Source organism: Impatiens glandulifera, chromosome 1, assembly GCF_907164915.1.
Source record: "Impatiens glandulifera chromosome 1, dImpGla2.1, whole genome shotgun sequence".
Classification (NCBI taxonomy): Eukaryota; Viridiplantae; Streptophyta; class Magnoliopsida; order Ericales; family Balsaminaceae; genus Impatiens; species Impatiens glandulifera.
This window is the reverse complement of record NC_061862.1, coordinates 25,130,262-25,145,774: the sequence shown is the minus strand read 5'-3', so window position 1 is coordinate 25,145,774 and position 15,513 is coordinate 25,130,262. Positions and strand designations below refer to the sequence as shown.

At 24.4% G+C, this 15,513-nt stretch overlaps 1 protein-coding gene across 1 annotated transcript; it reads left to right on the top strand.

Annotated features, from left to right (window-relative positions):
- The first annotated feature begins 11,598 nt into the window (after positions 1 to 11,598).
- Positions 11,599 to 13,157, top strand: LOC124921784 (UDP-glycosyltransferase 75C1-like). The gene is made up of 2 exons (XM_047462488.1): positions 11,599 to 12,195; positions 12,253 to 13,157. Exons 1-2 carry the CDS (start codon positions 11,649 to 11,651, stop codon positions 13,080 to 13,082), a joined length of 1,377 nt encoding a protein of 458 aa, XP_047318444.1. The 5' UTR covers positions 11,599 to 11,648; the 3' UTR covers positions 13,083 to 13,157.
- Positions 13,158 to 15,513: the final 2,356 nt, after the last annotated feature.

Genomic DNA, 15,513 nt, shown 5'->3' with positions numbered 1-15,513 from the left:
TTATAACAAAATTTTCCAGCACATCATAGACATGTAAGTTTGGGTAGATTAAAATTGATATCACAAACAACTTAAAAATGTAACAAATTGTTATAGTCACAAATCTTGAACGTGATGAATCAAATAAAACATAAAGACAATAAAACGTTAACATATTGTGTTCAAGTTAGGAGATGGTTGTATTATCATATATATAATTAACAACAAGAAATAGTAACTAGATTAGTTGAATTAAATTATTCCAAAATTTGTATTTAATATTATTTTAAATGAAATAGCGATAAATATGTTTTTGTTCATGATTTAAATAATTTCAACGAAGTTTCTACAAAATCATTGGATAAGCTTTTTGAGTTCTCTATACGATACTAATACTATGTAAGCTTTTTAAGTTATAATAGTTTTTTATTTGACAAATTCAATATAGTTATTAATTTTTTTTTTATTGACATATGAGGTTTGTATTTAGTTTAACTAAATATTCAATCAAATTCGAATAAATCAAATTCGATTCATTTTCGATTTTTGAATCGACTTCTAAACCAATTTAAATTTAAATACAGTTTTTGGTTTAGTTTTTGAGTTTGAGTTTCAACTTGAAAATCAAACCGAAAATCGAATTCATTTATTATTATTTATTTTATTTATTATATATAATTAAATAATTATATATTAAATTAACATAAGTCTCTTAATATATTCATAATATTTTTATCTGGTCCAATAAACTCTAATTCCTCCTTCTTTTTCCTCTTCCTCTAGATGTCCATCCACTTTCTAGTCGTTCACATTCTTGATTTCTTAATTTTTTTTAATTGTTCATCTTATCTCTAACTCTAAGATTCTCTAAAACTCTTAAAAGTTCACCAGTGATATTTTGATAGTCGTCAATATTGTTTTACTTTCGCCCTTCAACTGTCAAACATTGAAGATTGGTAAGTCACTAAAAATAGTTTGGGTGTTTTTACTTCTTTTTTTTATATAGTTTTAGGTTTTTAGTAAATCAAATCTCTCTAATTCAAAACGGATTTGATTTGAATTTAAATAATTCAAATTCAAATTTGATTTGGCAATAAAAATTTAAAAAAAAAATTGAATTCGGTTTGAATTCGAATTATTCGAACTGAAAAATTAAATTCGAATTCGGTTCGATTTTAATAGAGTTTATGCGAATTTGGTTCGGTTATTAAATCGGCTAAAAAAATAAAAATAAAATCGAATAACCCAAACTGAAAACTCAAACCACTCGAAAATCAAACTAATGAACACCCATATATTTATGTTATTATTATAGCCCAGTTCCTATATGATTATAGGCTCGAGCCTTTATAAAAAAAAATACATGTACACCTAATAAACACTATTATTTCTCACTTAATAAAAAAATCTAAAAATTATCTAAGACACCTTCTAATAAGAGAAATCTCTTTAATAAATTCAAATGAGGAGATAAATGTTTAAACAATTTCAAATAATCCTATATTAAAACAATATATATCATATAAAAGCACTCCAGCACTTTTAGTTGGGGGCGGGATTCAGATTATGTTGGGATTGATTTAGGTCTTTACGTTCGTCACAAAATCGTGCGATATGCTTAATAACTTTTTTTTCTTATGAAATATTTATAAAAACACTAAATTAGTAAGTCACAACGACATTTCCTCTCCTAAATCTTCTATTGCATCATATGAGGACGACAATGTTCTACCCGTGCGAAGCTCTTTCTCATTCTTTTGATTTGTTATTTAACTCTTGAGTTAAATATTATCTTTTGGAAAACTTTTCAAACAAATTATATAATATAATTTGAGTGTTACTATTGTGTTTTCTAAATTGTTGTGCGGAATGAAAGAAAATGATGATCAATGACAGATGAAGAAAAAACAGTTAAAAGAGAAAATTTAATTTATCAAAATGAAAAGTGTAATACAACAAAAAAAAAATTACAACTATTATTATGTCAATTACAAGAAAACATAAATACATAACTTTAATAAGCCGTAGAATAATGATGATGTAACATAAATTAATATAAAACACAAACAATTAACGGTTGATATTAATTCATATACTAAAGACAAATCGTTACAAATCTCTAGCTTGACTTAGTATCACCCAACAAGATGAGCCTTATGAAGCTACTTCCAACTGTCAACATTTAGCAAGTCCAAATAAATGAGTGAATTTGTTAAGTGGGATCGAATTCGTGAACATATCAGCAGGATTATGATGAGTATAATCTTCTCAATACGAAAAAATGATAACGAACATCAATATGTTTGATTCTATATTGATGCACTTGATCCTTGACGAAAATGATAGCACTTAAGCTATCACAAAAAAAATTGCCTTATTGTGATGGATACCAAGGTCACTAATTAATTCTTTCAACCATATACCCTCATTGTCTGCATCCGTTAGCGCCATATACTTATCCTCGGTAGTGGATAACATCACAATCGACTGTAATGTTGCCTTCCAACTAACCACAAAATCACTAAGGGTGTAAACATAACCTGTCATTGATCTTTTACCATCGATATCTGCAGTAGGGCTGCAAATGAGCCGAGTCGAGCTCGAATTTGCTTGAGCTCGAACTCGACTCGATTTAGTATTTATTAGCTCGACTCGAACTCGAGCTCGAACGAGTTTATAAATTTGAGCTCGAGTTTGACTCGACTATTTACCTATAAGCTCGGCTCGACTCGAAAAGCTCATACTCAAGCTCGAATTCAAGATTGAGTTCGAGCTCAAACTCCAGCTCGAGCTCGAATTCAAGCTCGAACTCAAACTAAAATTTATTTTCAAAATGAAATATCAAACTTTCATACATATTCAACATTTAAAACATAATATTTAAAATTGAAAATATGAAAATATGAAAAAATTATAACTATTTAAAATTCCAAAATCATAATAATCCAAAAAGCATTCAACCACAATTACTAGTCAAAATTCTAAAATATAAAATTCTAAAATTAAAGTACAATACTATATAAATTGTTTAAACATTCAATATATTAATATTTTTTAAGTCACGTTCTTCAAGCATATCACAAATACACCTACCTGCATTTAAGATTAAAAATAATTAATATAAAAATACATGTTAAAACAAATAACTAATATTTAACTTACTTTAAGGTTTAAGGGAGATACGGACAAAAACAAATTCAACCTATTTTTTATTAAATATTAGTATATATAATTAAATTATTTGGGTACAAATATAACAAAAAATTATTGACTTATTTATAGAAAGAATGTATTAATTTATTTATATATTACAATATATTATTAATATTATAAATTCATTTTTTCTCTCAACATATTATATATAATATATACTAACCATTTTTATCTCTTCATAATATATATACAAAAATATATATTAACATATTCTTTATCTTTTATCTTTTATTATATATAATATATTAATATTTCAATATTATATATAATATAATATAATATTGTTTATCATAATAGTGTTTTTCTATATAGATCTATGATCAATATATATTAAAAATATTTTTCTATATAGATCTATGAACAATGTATATTAAAAATATTTTTCTATATAGATCTATGAACGCTATTAATATATATAATAGTGTTTTTCCATATAGATCTATGAACAATTAATATATATAATAGTGTTTTTCCATATAGATCTATGAACTATCTATATAATACAAAAAAATCAAAGTTATTTAAAAGTATGAGTAATAAATATAGTAAAAATGAAAATATATTTTAATTTACCTGTAGGTTTCTTGTGAATGAATGATAGAAATAGTGTAGATGAGAGATAACATAAAAAAATGTATTAACCTATTATGAATGAGTGAAAGTAATGATGAAGACGAAAGAAGAAGAAATAGTGAAGAAGGAAGAAAAAGAAGAAATGGTGAAGATAGAGGAAGAACAAGAAGAAAGAAGAAATGGTGAAGATGAGGAAGAAGAAGAAGAAACGATGAAGACGGAAGAAAGAAGAAGAAAAAGAGATGAAGAGTAACTTATGATTGATACATTATAAATTAGGGTTTTGTTTTATGACAATATAATATAATAATATGGATTATAGGCCTTCGTTATGGGCTTTGAAAATAGAGAGAAAAAAAATTGTTTTAAATTTTAAGTTTTTTTATATTAAATAAATAAATATATTATATATTATCAGGCTCGAAAAAGCTCGACAAGCCGTCGAGCAAGCATTATATGAGCTCGAGTTCAGCTTGAATATTAAACGAGCCGGCTCGAGCTCGGCTCGAACTCGATCAAAGTCAAGCTCAAGCCGAACTTTGATCGAGCAGCTCACGAGCGGCTTGACTCATTTGCAGCCCTAATCTGCAGCATAATCTATATCTGAATAACCAGTTACGAGACACTAGTTGTTACTCTCATAAATAATACCAACATCTGATGTTCCTTTTATATAGAGAAATATTTGTTTTACCGCTTGTTAGTGTTCCTTACCAGGTTGAGACATAAACCTGTTAACAACACTACCTGAATACGCAATACCAGGTCTAATGTATACCATGTCATGCATTAAACTACCCACCGTACTAGCATACAGTACATGAGACATGTGTAACTTCTCAACTTCAGACTGGTGTGCGAACGTAGATAAATGAGTAGTAATAACATCATGAGTATTTAGAGCCTTTGTTGTACTCAACCCAAAACAATACAACATTTTCAAAATATAACCCTTCTGCGAAAGGAATAACTTCTTTTGAACTCGATCTCTTACTATTTCCATGCCCATAATTTTTCGTGCTCCACCTAGATCTTTCATATCAAACTCGGAACTGGGAAGGTCTTTCATCTTTTGAATTTCTGACATTTTATTGGCTACGATTAGCATTTCGTCTACATCCATGAGTAATTAAATCAAAGAACCATCACTGATTTTGTTGTGATAGACACAACAATCATATATACTCTTATTATAACAATGTTCAATCATGAAATTGTCAAACCGCTTATACAACTGTCGAGGAGACTATTTAAGTCCATACAAAGACTTCTTCAAACTGCAAACATATATTTCCTTACCATGAACAAGCAACCCTTTAGTCTAACTCACAAATATATCTTTCCTTAATCTCACCATGTAAGAAAGTTGTCTTCACATCTAATTGCTCGAGTTTCAGATCTTGATGTGCTAATATAGCTAGTAGTACCCTGATAGAAGTGTGTCGGACTACATGTGAGAATATCTCGTTGTAGTCCACGCCTTCCTTTTGACTAATCCCATTTACAACTAGTTGTACTTTATATCTTGTCCCTTAAGTACTAGAGGTTCCAATGACTCTTCACTCCTTAGGTAAAGTAACCAACTCCCATTTATTATTCTTGTGAGTGATTCCATTTCCTCACACATGGCAGTAATCCATTGCACAGAATCATCACTATTAACAGATTCACTGTAAAAAGATGGCTCATTATGACACGTTTAGCTACCTGAAGTGCATAATTTGTCATTTCTTCAATATCATTCATAGAGGGACTGGTTGTCCTACTTCCAGGACCAGTTAAGGTCTTTCTTCCCACGATTGAATATGAGCTTTAATTTGTATTCTAAGTCGGGTAGTTGTTGACGGAAATAATTGATCTAATGTCAACCATCAATGTTAGGCCCATCAATCTCATTTTTTAAGAAAATATTTTTATTTAATGAAAAAAAGCTTTTCAAGTGTATTAACTAAGTTCTTGAATTATAATTTTAATAGTATAAATAAATATAATAACACTCAAAAATGACTAAAAAAAATTTTATTTTAAGAAGTTGACATAATCTTATGCATCAAGTTACATAATACATACCTATTAAATTTTTTACTCAGTCAGAATGAGAACACTAACGATTAAATTACTAATCTGATTACCCCACTTCCAGAACAACCATCTCCGATTGCTAATTTATGCTCAATTTATTTTTAGAAGTATGTTACTCAACCACACGTTTAGTAGAAGAAGTGACAATATTGTCCAAATGAAAAAGATATCTCAAATAACACTAATATTTTTAGCTGTAGTAACTAATGTGAGTTGTAATAAATGTGCAAAATAATAAATATAATATGCATATAGACAATCTCTAAAATAATGTTGTTTCCACACATATTATTTGCACCATTGTATCCTTGGCCTCTGATTTTTTTTTTTTTTTGAATCATGATGAATAAAAATATTTGATATCTTTTATTTAGATTTGGTGAAGTAGGGTCACTATCACTCTTTATCACTCTTTATGACAATTTTTTTTTTCAAAATTTCGTTATTATTCACCAACTTTAAGATATATATATATATATATATATATATATATATATATATATATATATATATATATATATATGTTCATTTGGGCCTTGTTTGAGGAAGGGGTTATTTGGATAAATTCTGGTATTGTCCAAATAACCCTTGTATGATTGATTTGATAAAAAATCAGGTTTTTTAAAATTTATACCAATTTTACCCTTTATATATATATATATATATATATATAATATATTTTGTAAATGACATAATTTAATTTATATGAAATTAAATAAAATTTTAAAATATAATAAAATAAATATTAAAAAACTTTAAATATTTTAATATTAATAAAAAACTCTATTTATTTATATATTATAATTAATAATACTTTTTTTAAATAAAATAATTTTATTTATATTAAATTAAATTTTGAAATATAATAAAATAAATATTAAAAAACTATACATATATTAATATTAACTTTTATTAATAAAAAATAAAATTTTAATATATATATATATATATATATATATTATAATTAATAATATTTTTTTAAATGAAATAATTTAATTTCTATTAAATTAAATTTTAAAATATAATAAAATAAATATTAAAAACTATAGATATATTAGTATTAACTTTTATTAATATAAAAATAAAATTTTAAATAAATATTAATCTTATAAATTATTACTATTAAAATTTAAATATTATATGAGATAATATAATAGGTTATAGTTTTATTTATATTATAAATTTATTTTAATTATTATAATTAATTAAAAAAAATTAAATGAAATAGTTTCAGTGGTATATAATTATAATTTAAATAATTATAATTTAAATGTCATTTAATTTTATTGTGATTATTTTCTTAAATTACATTATAATATTTTGATTTTATTAAATTAAAAAAAATATTAACTTAAATTAATTAATATATTTATTTAGAATGAGTTTATATATATATATATAAATAGAATAAATTTCTTTATAAATATTTAATTTATATGAGATATATTTATAAATTAATTAATATATGTTATTCAAATATATTAACTTTATTTTTTAGTATAATTATTTATTTATTTGAATTATTTAAATTTTAATAGGGTATGTTATAATTGAATTTATATTGTGATTTTATTTTTATTTGAGATAATTAATAAAATTATTTAAAATGAAATAATTTTATAATTTAATTTATATTAAAATAATTAAAATATAAATAAATATTATATATATTAAAATAATTTTTTATTAATATAAAAATAAATATTTAAGTAGAGGGTAATTTGGGTATTTTAATTAATAAAAGGATTGATTTGATTAATGATGGGATGGTTGGGTTTTGGGATAAAAACTGAGTTTTATCCCAAAAACCTAAAGATCAAACGAGGCCTTGTTCACGTCTAGATATATTTCATGTTTTATTAATAATAATTCAAAAAGTCTTTATTTCCAATTTCTTCACGAACCATGTGACGTACTCTATTGATCCTAATATGTAAAATATCTTTTTTTTTACTTTTGAAGTGATATATTGAATATTTTTTTGGAGCATTCTCACGTACAACTTTATTAATTTGTGTATTCATTTTGTAAATTTTTTCACCAATTCAATAAAATTCTCACAATTAGACGAAGATAAAGATTCATCTTAAATTCCCACAATTAGATGAAGATAAAGATGCATCGTTATCTTTAAATGCACATCCTTAAAGTGCTAATTAACGAACAATTATAATTCTAAGTCCTCAATCATAAACGCTTTTTCCTTTTTCACTTTAGATTGAGATTTTATCACAATATCAATATGGTTTGAGGGTTTCATCAAATTTTCAGTTTTTTCTCGAGGCGAAGAAGTTGTACAATCAATATTAACACAAAATAATCATAAATTTTTAATCAAACAAGCTTTAACCAAAAAAATAAATAATAATAATAATAATAAAATATACCTCTTAATTATTATTGTTAAGTATTCATTATAATATCCTCTAATTTACTTCCTCAAAATAAGCTGATTCACAGTTTTCTCTCCACAGATATTTGACGTTAAAAGTTAGGAAATGGAAAAACCCACAAGTTTATATTAATAATTAATTATTATAACTTGTTTGGTTTGAGTATTTAAATAAACTTTATTTATTTAAAAATACTGGTTAATAATAATTTTAAAATTTTAATTTTTTTTAGAAAAAGACTTAAAGATAATAATATATAATGATAATTTTTTTTTTAATAAATTGAATGATATAATATATTATTATGGTATTTTTGAGCCATTAATTATTAGCATTAAAAAGTTTTAAAATTAAATATCTTAAAAAATATATATATAATTTGTTAAGTAATATTAAATTTTAATTAATTTGTTGTGTTATAATTGAACAACTAAAATTTTTCATTAATTTATTTATCTTTTTTTATTAGTCTTAAGTTTAATTTGATTTTGAGTTTATTTTAAATATTTTTTTTTTTTGTTTAATTGGTCTTTTAGTTTATTTGAAAATAATTAATTTAATAATTAAAATGAGACAAATATTGTAAAGATAGAATATTCATAATGATAAAAAAATAAATATGAGTTTATTTAGAGATTCTTTAATATTTAAATTGTGGTGACATATACATGTATGATTATCTTTAAAAATAAATTATTTTTTTATTGTATTACTGAATTATAATCATTTTTAATTATATAAATAATAATTTATTTTTAAAATATAAATAATATAATAAATATAAAATTAATATATGTATATATATCAAACTAATAAATTAAAAATAAAATTTATAAATTAAAAATCACTTTTAGTTATACTTGTTTATACCAAACAAAAAAAATGAATTTAGAAATTATTTATTGATTTTTCAGATAATGATATTATGACTAAGATTTCCCTTCACTAGTCACTATAAGCCTGGTATATATATATATATATTAATTTGGTTGAAATTAAGTGATAAAACACTTACATGTTTCCATCTTAAATCAACTTTAACAAACTGATTTTGTATTAAGAATATTTTAATTTTGATTAATTTTATAATTTTCTTTGCAATTTTTATATTAAGTAAAATTGAAAATAAGTTTTTTTTTTAAATTTTGGAAATAAAAATAAAAAATAAAAACTCAAACTAATTAGTTAAAAAAATAGATATCATTAATTAGAGTGACAGTTAATGAAGTATTGTTCAACTATATATGACATGCTTAGAAATAAACAATAATACATGTTTATACCAAATAACTTTTAGGAAGATTGTTATGTGCATAAATTTGAAATAAATTAAAAAATTAAAAATTGATTTTACATCATTTATAATTCCACATTATTATAATATTATAAAAATAATTTTACATAACTAAATTAAACAATCTCAGTTTTTTTTAAAATTTTATAAATTTATAATATTTTTTTTAAAATAATTCTATAAAAATTATAATTTAAAATTTAAAATAACTAATATATAGATTATTAAATATTATAATATACTCAATATTTATATAATAACTATTATAAAATATAAATATATAATTATCCGAAAACTAATAGAAAAATAGTTTATCTAAAACCGAAATGTTTAATAATAAAAAATATTTAACCGTAACCATTAAAACCGATAAACCGATAAAATGAAACTGACAAGCTATTGATTCAGTTATCAATTTTTCGTTTTTATTTAGATAACATCATAAAAAAACCAATTTGAAACAAGTTCGAAGACATTTTACTTTTGATAAATTAAGAATGAACGAAAGAATAACGTGACAATCTGAAAAAAAATAATAAAATTTATCTCTAATGTACTCATTATAACCCTCTATTTCTCCTTATATTATTTGCAATATAAATTTATATGTTTAAATTTTAAAAATAATAACTTTAAAACAAAAAATTTAATATAATAGTAAATGATAATGTTTAAAACCTAATATATTAATGAGTTATGACTTTTATTTATTTAAAGAGTTTTAATTGGACTCAGAGGTTTGGTACATTAGAATAACACATAAAAGAGAGGGGAGAGGATATGTTGTCCCAAGTGAAGCTGTTCCTTCCTATCTCATTTATCAAAATGATGTAATTTTGATAAATTAGACAAATAAAAAATTATATATATATATGAAATAAACCCTAAATCCTAAATTCTAAACCTTAAACTTTAAATTCTAAACTCTAAATCTTAAAAAAAAAATTATATATAATATTTTATCTTAATATTCAATTTTCTCTTTCCTATCTCGTATGAGACAGGAAGTGGGAAGTGGGACATTATCTTTGGGAGGGAGATCCGAATTCAAAGGAAAGAAGGTTTGGGAATAGAAATGAAAATTTAAGTATGATAGTAAAAATTATTTGAAAGATGGTGAGAAAAAAAAGCAAAATAATTGCTCCCATATACAAGGGCGAATCCAGGATTTTTTTTTTTCACTGGGCTGAAAATATTATTAATAAACTTAAAACGGTTAAAAATAATATTAAAAATGCTAGAGGTATGTTTCGAACCTACAATCTAACAAAAACAACTATAATCTTTTAACCAACTAGGTTACTAAAACTTTATATTTTAAATTCAATGGACGTTTTAACATTAATATAAGTTCAACTTTTTGACACACCCATAAACTTAAAACGGTTAAAAATAAAATTAAAAATGTTATCCGTAATTTTTTTCATAGTTTTTTATATTATTATTCGTGCAATAAATAAAAACATTAATCAAATCGTTTCATGAATATCCTTATTAAAATAAAATAAATATATAAAATCTAATCAAAGATAAGATTATTCTATTTAAAAAAAAAAATTATAAATTTAAAACTATATAGTTAAAGAAAAATTAAGTTTAAAAATATAAAAAGTTAAATTAATTAAATTTTAAATAAAAAATTAACTATATAGAAAATATGAAAATATAATGAGTGAAGCTAATTAGATAAGAATTTAGGAAAAAGTAATTAAAATATAAAAATAATAATAAAATTACAAAATTATGATAAAAATGTATTATTAAGTGAATAGACATTTAGAAAAAAAATTATAAATCATTAATGCAAATAAATCATTTTAGAAAACTAAATAATATATTAATTTATATAATTATGAATTATATTAAGTTTTAAAATATAATAAAAAAAAATTAAAATGGTAATAATTAATACAAAATAGAAGGAGAGGCATCCATTGCCAACTAGACTACGCATAGTATTTGTTAATTGTATACATATACATCTTTTTTGTTTTAAAATTTTACCCTGGGCCCACGTCGCTCCGCCGTTGCCCATATAACAAAAACATATTCTTCACAGACATCTCCATCCCACTTCTTATCTCTATCTATCATCATCTTCTTCTTAGAAAGCTATGGAAAAAGGCGGCGACGAGCGGCATATACTATTGGTGTCTTTTCCGGGTTTAGGTCATATAAACCCAACTCTTGAATTCGCTAAGCGTGTTGTCCGGTTGGGTGTCAAAGTAACGTTCTTGACAGCCAAAATTGCTCTAAAAAGCATTCCCCGGTCGTCGCCTCCCCTCTCCGGCATCACCTTCGTAGGTTACTCCACCGACTATGGTGAGGGCCGAAAGCCAGTTGACGACAATGTTGCCCACTTCATGTCTGAAATCCAGCTCCGTGGCTCAAACAAGTTATCAGAAATGCTCTCTTCTTCCGCTGCCTCAGAGGAAGGTGGTCGACAACTTCCATTTTCACGTTTGGTTTATGCCACTCTAATGCCGTGGGCAGCAGAAGTGGCGCGTGCTCACCACGTACCGGCCACACTCTTATGGTTACAACCGGCTGCCATTTTCGACATCTATCACTATTACTTTAATGAAGGATATGACGAAGAAATTAATCAGGCCAATAATTCATCATCATGGTCTATTCACTTGCCTGGCATGCCCAACCTAGGTATATATATACATAATTAATGTTCAATATTTCATTCATTAATTAATTATATTACAGGTAGAGACGATCTGCCGTCATTCCTTGTATCGAAAAGTAAAGATTTCGAGTACGCGATTCCTTTATACAAAGAGCATTTTACGGTTCTCCAATCCTTCGATGAAGGTCCGCCTCAAGATATTCTAGTTAACACGTTCGAATCACTCGAACCAGACGCCCTGAAAGCAATCCCGCAATTAAATCTGATCCCAATCGGTCCTTTGGTCTCTCTGATCCAAGACAATCAAAATTCAAGTGATTACATGGAATTCCTTGATTCAAAACCAAAGGGTTCAGTTATTTATGCATCTTTTGGCAGCCACACTCCACTGTCAGTGCTGCAGATTCATGAAATAGGCCAGGGGCTGAAAACAAGCGGGCGGCCATTCTTATGGGTGATCAGAGATACCCCAAATGACGAAAGCTGGGTCAACTATGTTGGGGAGATGGAAAAACAGGGGAAGATTATATCTTGGTGTTCTTCGCAAGTAGATGTTCTTAATCATCCTTCTGTGGGTTGTTTTGTAAGTCATTGTGGATGGGGTTCTACGCTTGAGAGTTTGGGTTGTGGAGTTCCGATGGTGTGCTTTCCTCTGTGGATCGATCAGATGACCAACGCCAAGCTGGTGCAGGATGTGTGGAGAATCGGGGTCAGAGTTAAGAAAGAATTGCAGATTGAGATTGTGAAAGGGGAGGAGTTCAAGAGATGCATTGAAATGGTGATGATGATGGGATTGGAAGGGGAAGAAATGAGAAAGAATGCTCAAAACTGGAAACTGCTCACTCAAGAAGCAGGAAAACTAGGCGCCTCCTCTGATCTCAATCTCAATGTCTTTATTAATAAACTTTAATCATGCCACTCACCCGAGGAGAACATGTCTTAAGTTGTGTCATTTTATATGATTATAATTTCCTTTTTCACATTTGGGTTTTTTTTTTTCGAAACCGAACGGATGGACGGGATCACGGGAATAGTAGTTGTTTCTCTGTCCCGATCTCCCTTTATTTTATTTCGAATACTATAAATACAATTAAATATATAAAATTATTTATATATTTATTTATTTATTATATTTTATAAGAGTAGTAAATATTTTTATAATAATATAAATTTTTAATATATTACAATATATATCATATTAAAAATAATTTATAATTTTTTTTTAAATATTTTATGAATAGTGCCCCACAGAAATTCTCTAAGACGAGACAAGACAGAAATTCTCTAAGACGAGACCAGAGTATTCCTCTCTCGAACTTTCTCATTGCCATCACTACTTCTTATTATGTATCATTCCCATCACTACTTCTTATTATGTATCAATCAATAAGACCACAACTCAGGCATAAATAAATAAAGGAATAAATAAATAAAGGAATAAATAAATAAATTAATTAATAAATAAAAAATGCATAAATAAATAAAAGCTCAATGGTTATTTGACATTCAAATTTGAATAAATTTCCTAGTACGAGACAAGGAATAAATAAATAAATAAATTAATAAATAAAAAATGCATAAATAAATAAAAGCTCAATGGTTATTTGAGATTCAAATTTGAATAAATTTTCTAGTATGAGACCCTAGTTTTGAAGTATTTTAATTTTTTTTATAAAATTTGTGTGATTAATCATTAAATAACATAAATTGAATGTTATTTGTATTAGAATTCATTATATCAATGTGTTCAAGAGACGATAATGTGAGTCGAAATTGTCTTTGTAAAATTATCTCGGTGAAAACAATCCACCCATATTTGTTTTGAACATTGTCGTGTTTCACGTGGATTATCGTATAAAGCACGGTAATGTAAATGTTTCTATTAAGATATTTAGTACATTTATAGTTATATATTATATATTTGATTGTGTTGATAAGTGATTGTTTATACATGCATATTAATTATGATAACTAACATAAATTTTTTACCATACTTGCATCGTAAGGATTAATTAAATATGTTAAAATTTAACAGATTAATTAAATATATTAAATTATATAATTAAGACAATAAAAAAATCAACGTTATTATAAATAACAATCATTTATATTAAAGTTTAAAAAGACATTTTAAATCTAATAACTAAAATCATATTATTTTATTAATATATAAATTTAAAACAAATTCAAATTAGATGTAAAAGTCAAAATTTTAATTAAATTGATTAATTTTATATGAATATATTTAAAAATTGATCATATAATTGAAATTGTGTTTAAATAATATTTTTTTATTAAATTTGTTAATATATATAATTAAAATATATTTTAGACCATCATTTCAATTAAAATAAAATAAAATATTAATAATAATAATATTTAAATATATATATATATATATATATATATATATATATATATATATATATATATATATTGTTAAAAGTGAGATTATTTCCAAATAATATCACAATTATAAAATAGAGAAACTATTAGTACATTTAAATATGATGCAATTGCAACCATAAAACATATATGAAAATGAGTAAATAATAAAAATTTGAACACTAAATACTAACATTTTGCTACATCTCATAATCGACCAATATCTACCTTCACTTTGGGTATTTTTGTCCGACTAATTTGTCATTATCGATCATATTATACCTTCATTTTGTGTATTTGATTCAATTCAAACCACTATTCTTTTAATCCCTCAAATTTGCACTCATCCCATCTAAAATCTGACAATTCTTTTAATCTCTCAAATTTATACTCACATATATCATAATCATTTTAATCTTTAACAAATTCGCATCAACTAAGACACAAAACATAATCTCAAGTTTGAAATGTGAATACATCACTTGTGATTCAGAGGTAAGAATATTTTTAAATTTTAATATTTAAATATATAGTATAAAATAATTAATAAAAATAGAATTATTAATATAAATAATTATTTATTAAAAAAGCTCAAGTAAAGAAAAAATATAAGATTAAAATTTAAAATTATAATATAGTGACGTATTTAAGAGTAAAAAAATATTTTAACCTAATAAATATAAATGAAGAAAACAAATTATTATAAAAGGGAGATAATTAAATAAATTAATTTATTTTTATTAAATATATCACAAATTAATTTTTAAATAGATTGTTATGTATATTTAATATATAAAATTATTAATACAGAAAGACATACACATCTAGTTACTTAGACATTTTGAGGGACTCGAACCCTAATATCAAATTTAAAATGTGAATCTTTTGACCCGTAGTATTACTTGTGATTGTTGAAATTATTTTATAATTAATATATATATATATATATATTTATT

Coding starts and splice junctions, on each gene's coding strand:
- LOC124921784 (XM_047462488.1), top strand. CDS start 11,649: ATGGAAAAAGGCGGCGACGAGCGGCATATACTATTGGTGTCTTTTCCG. Junction 12,196..12,252: donor GCCTGGCATGCCCAACCTAG/GTATATATATAC, acceptor ATTATATTACAG/GTAGAGACGATCTGCCGTCA.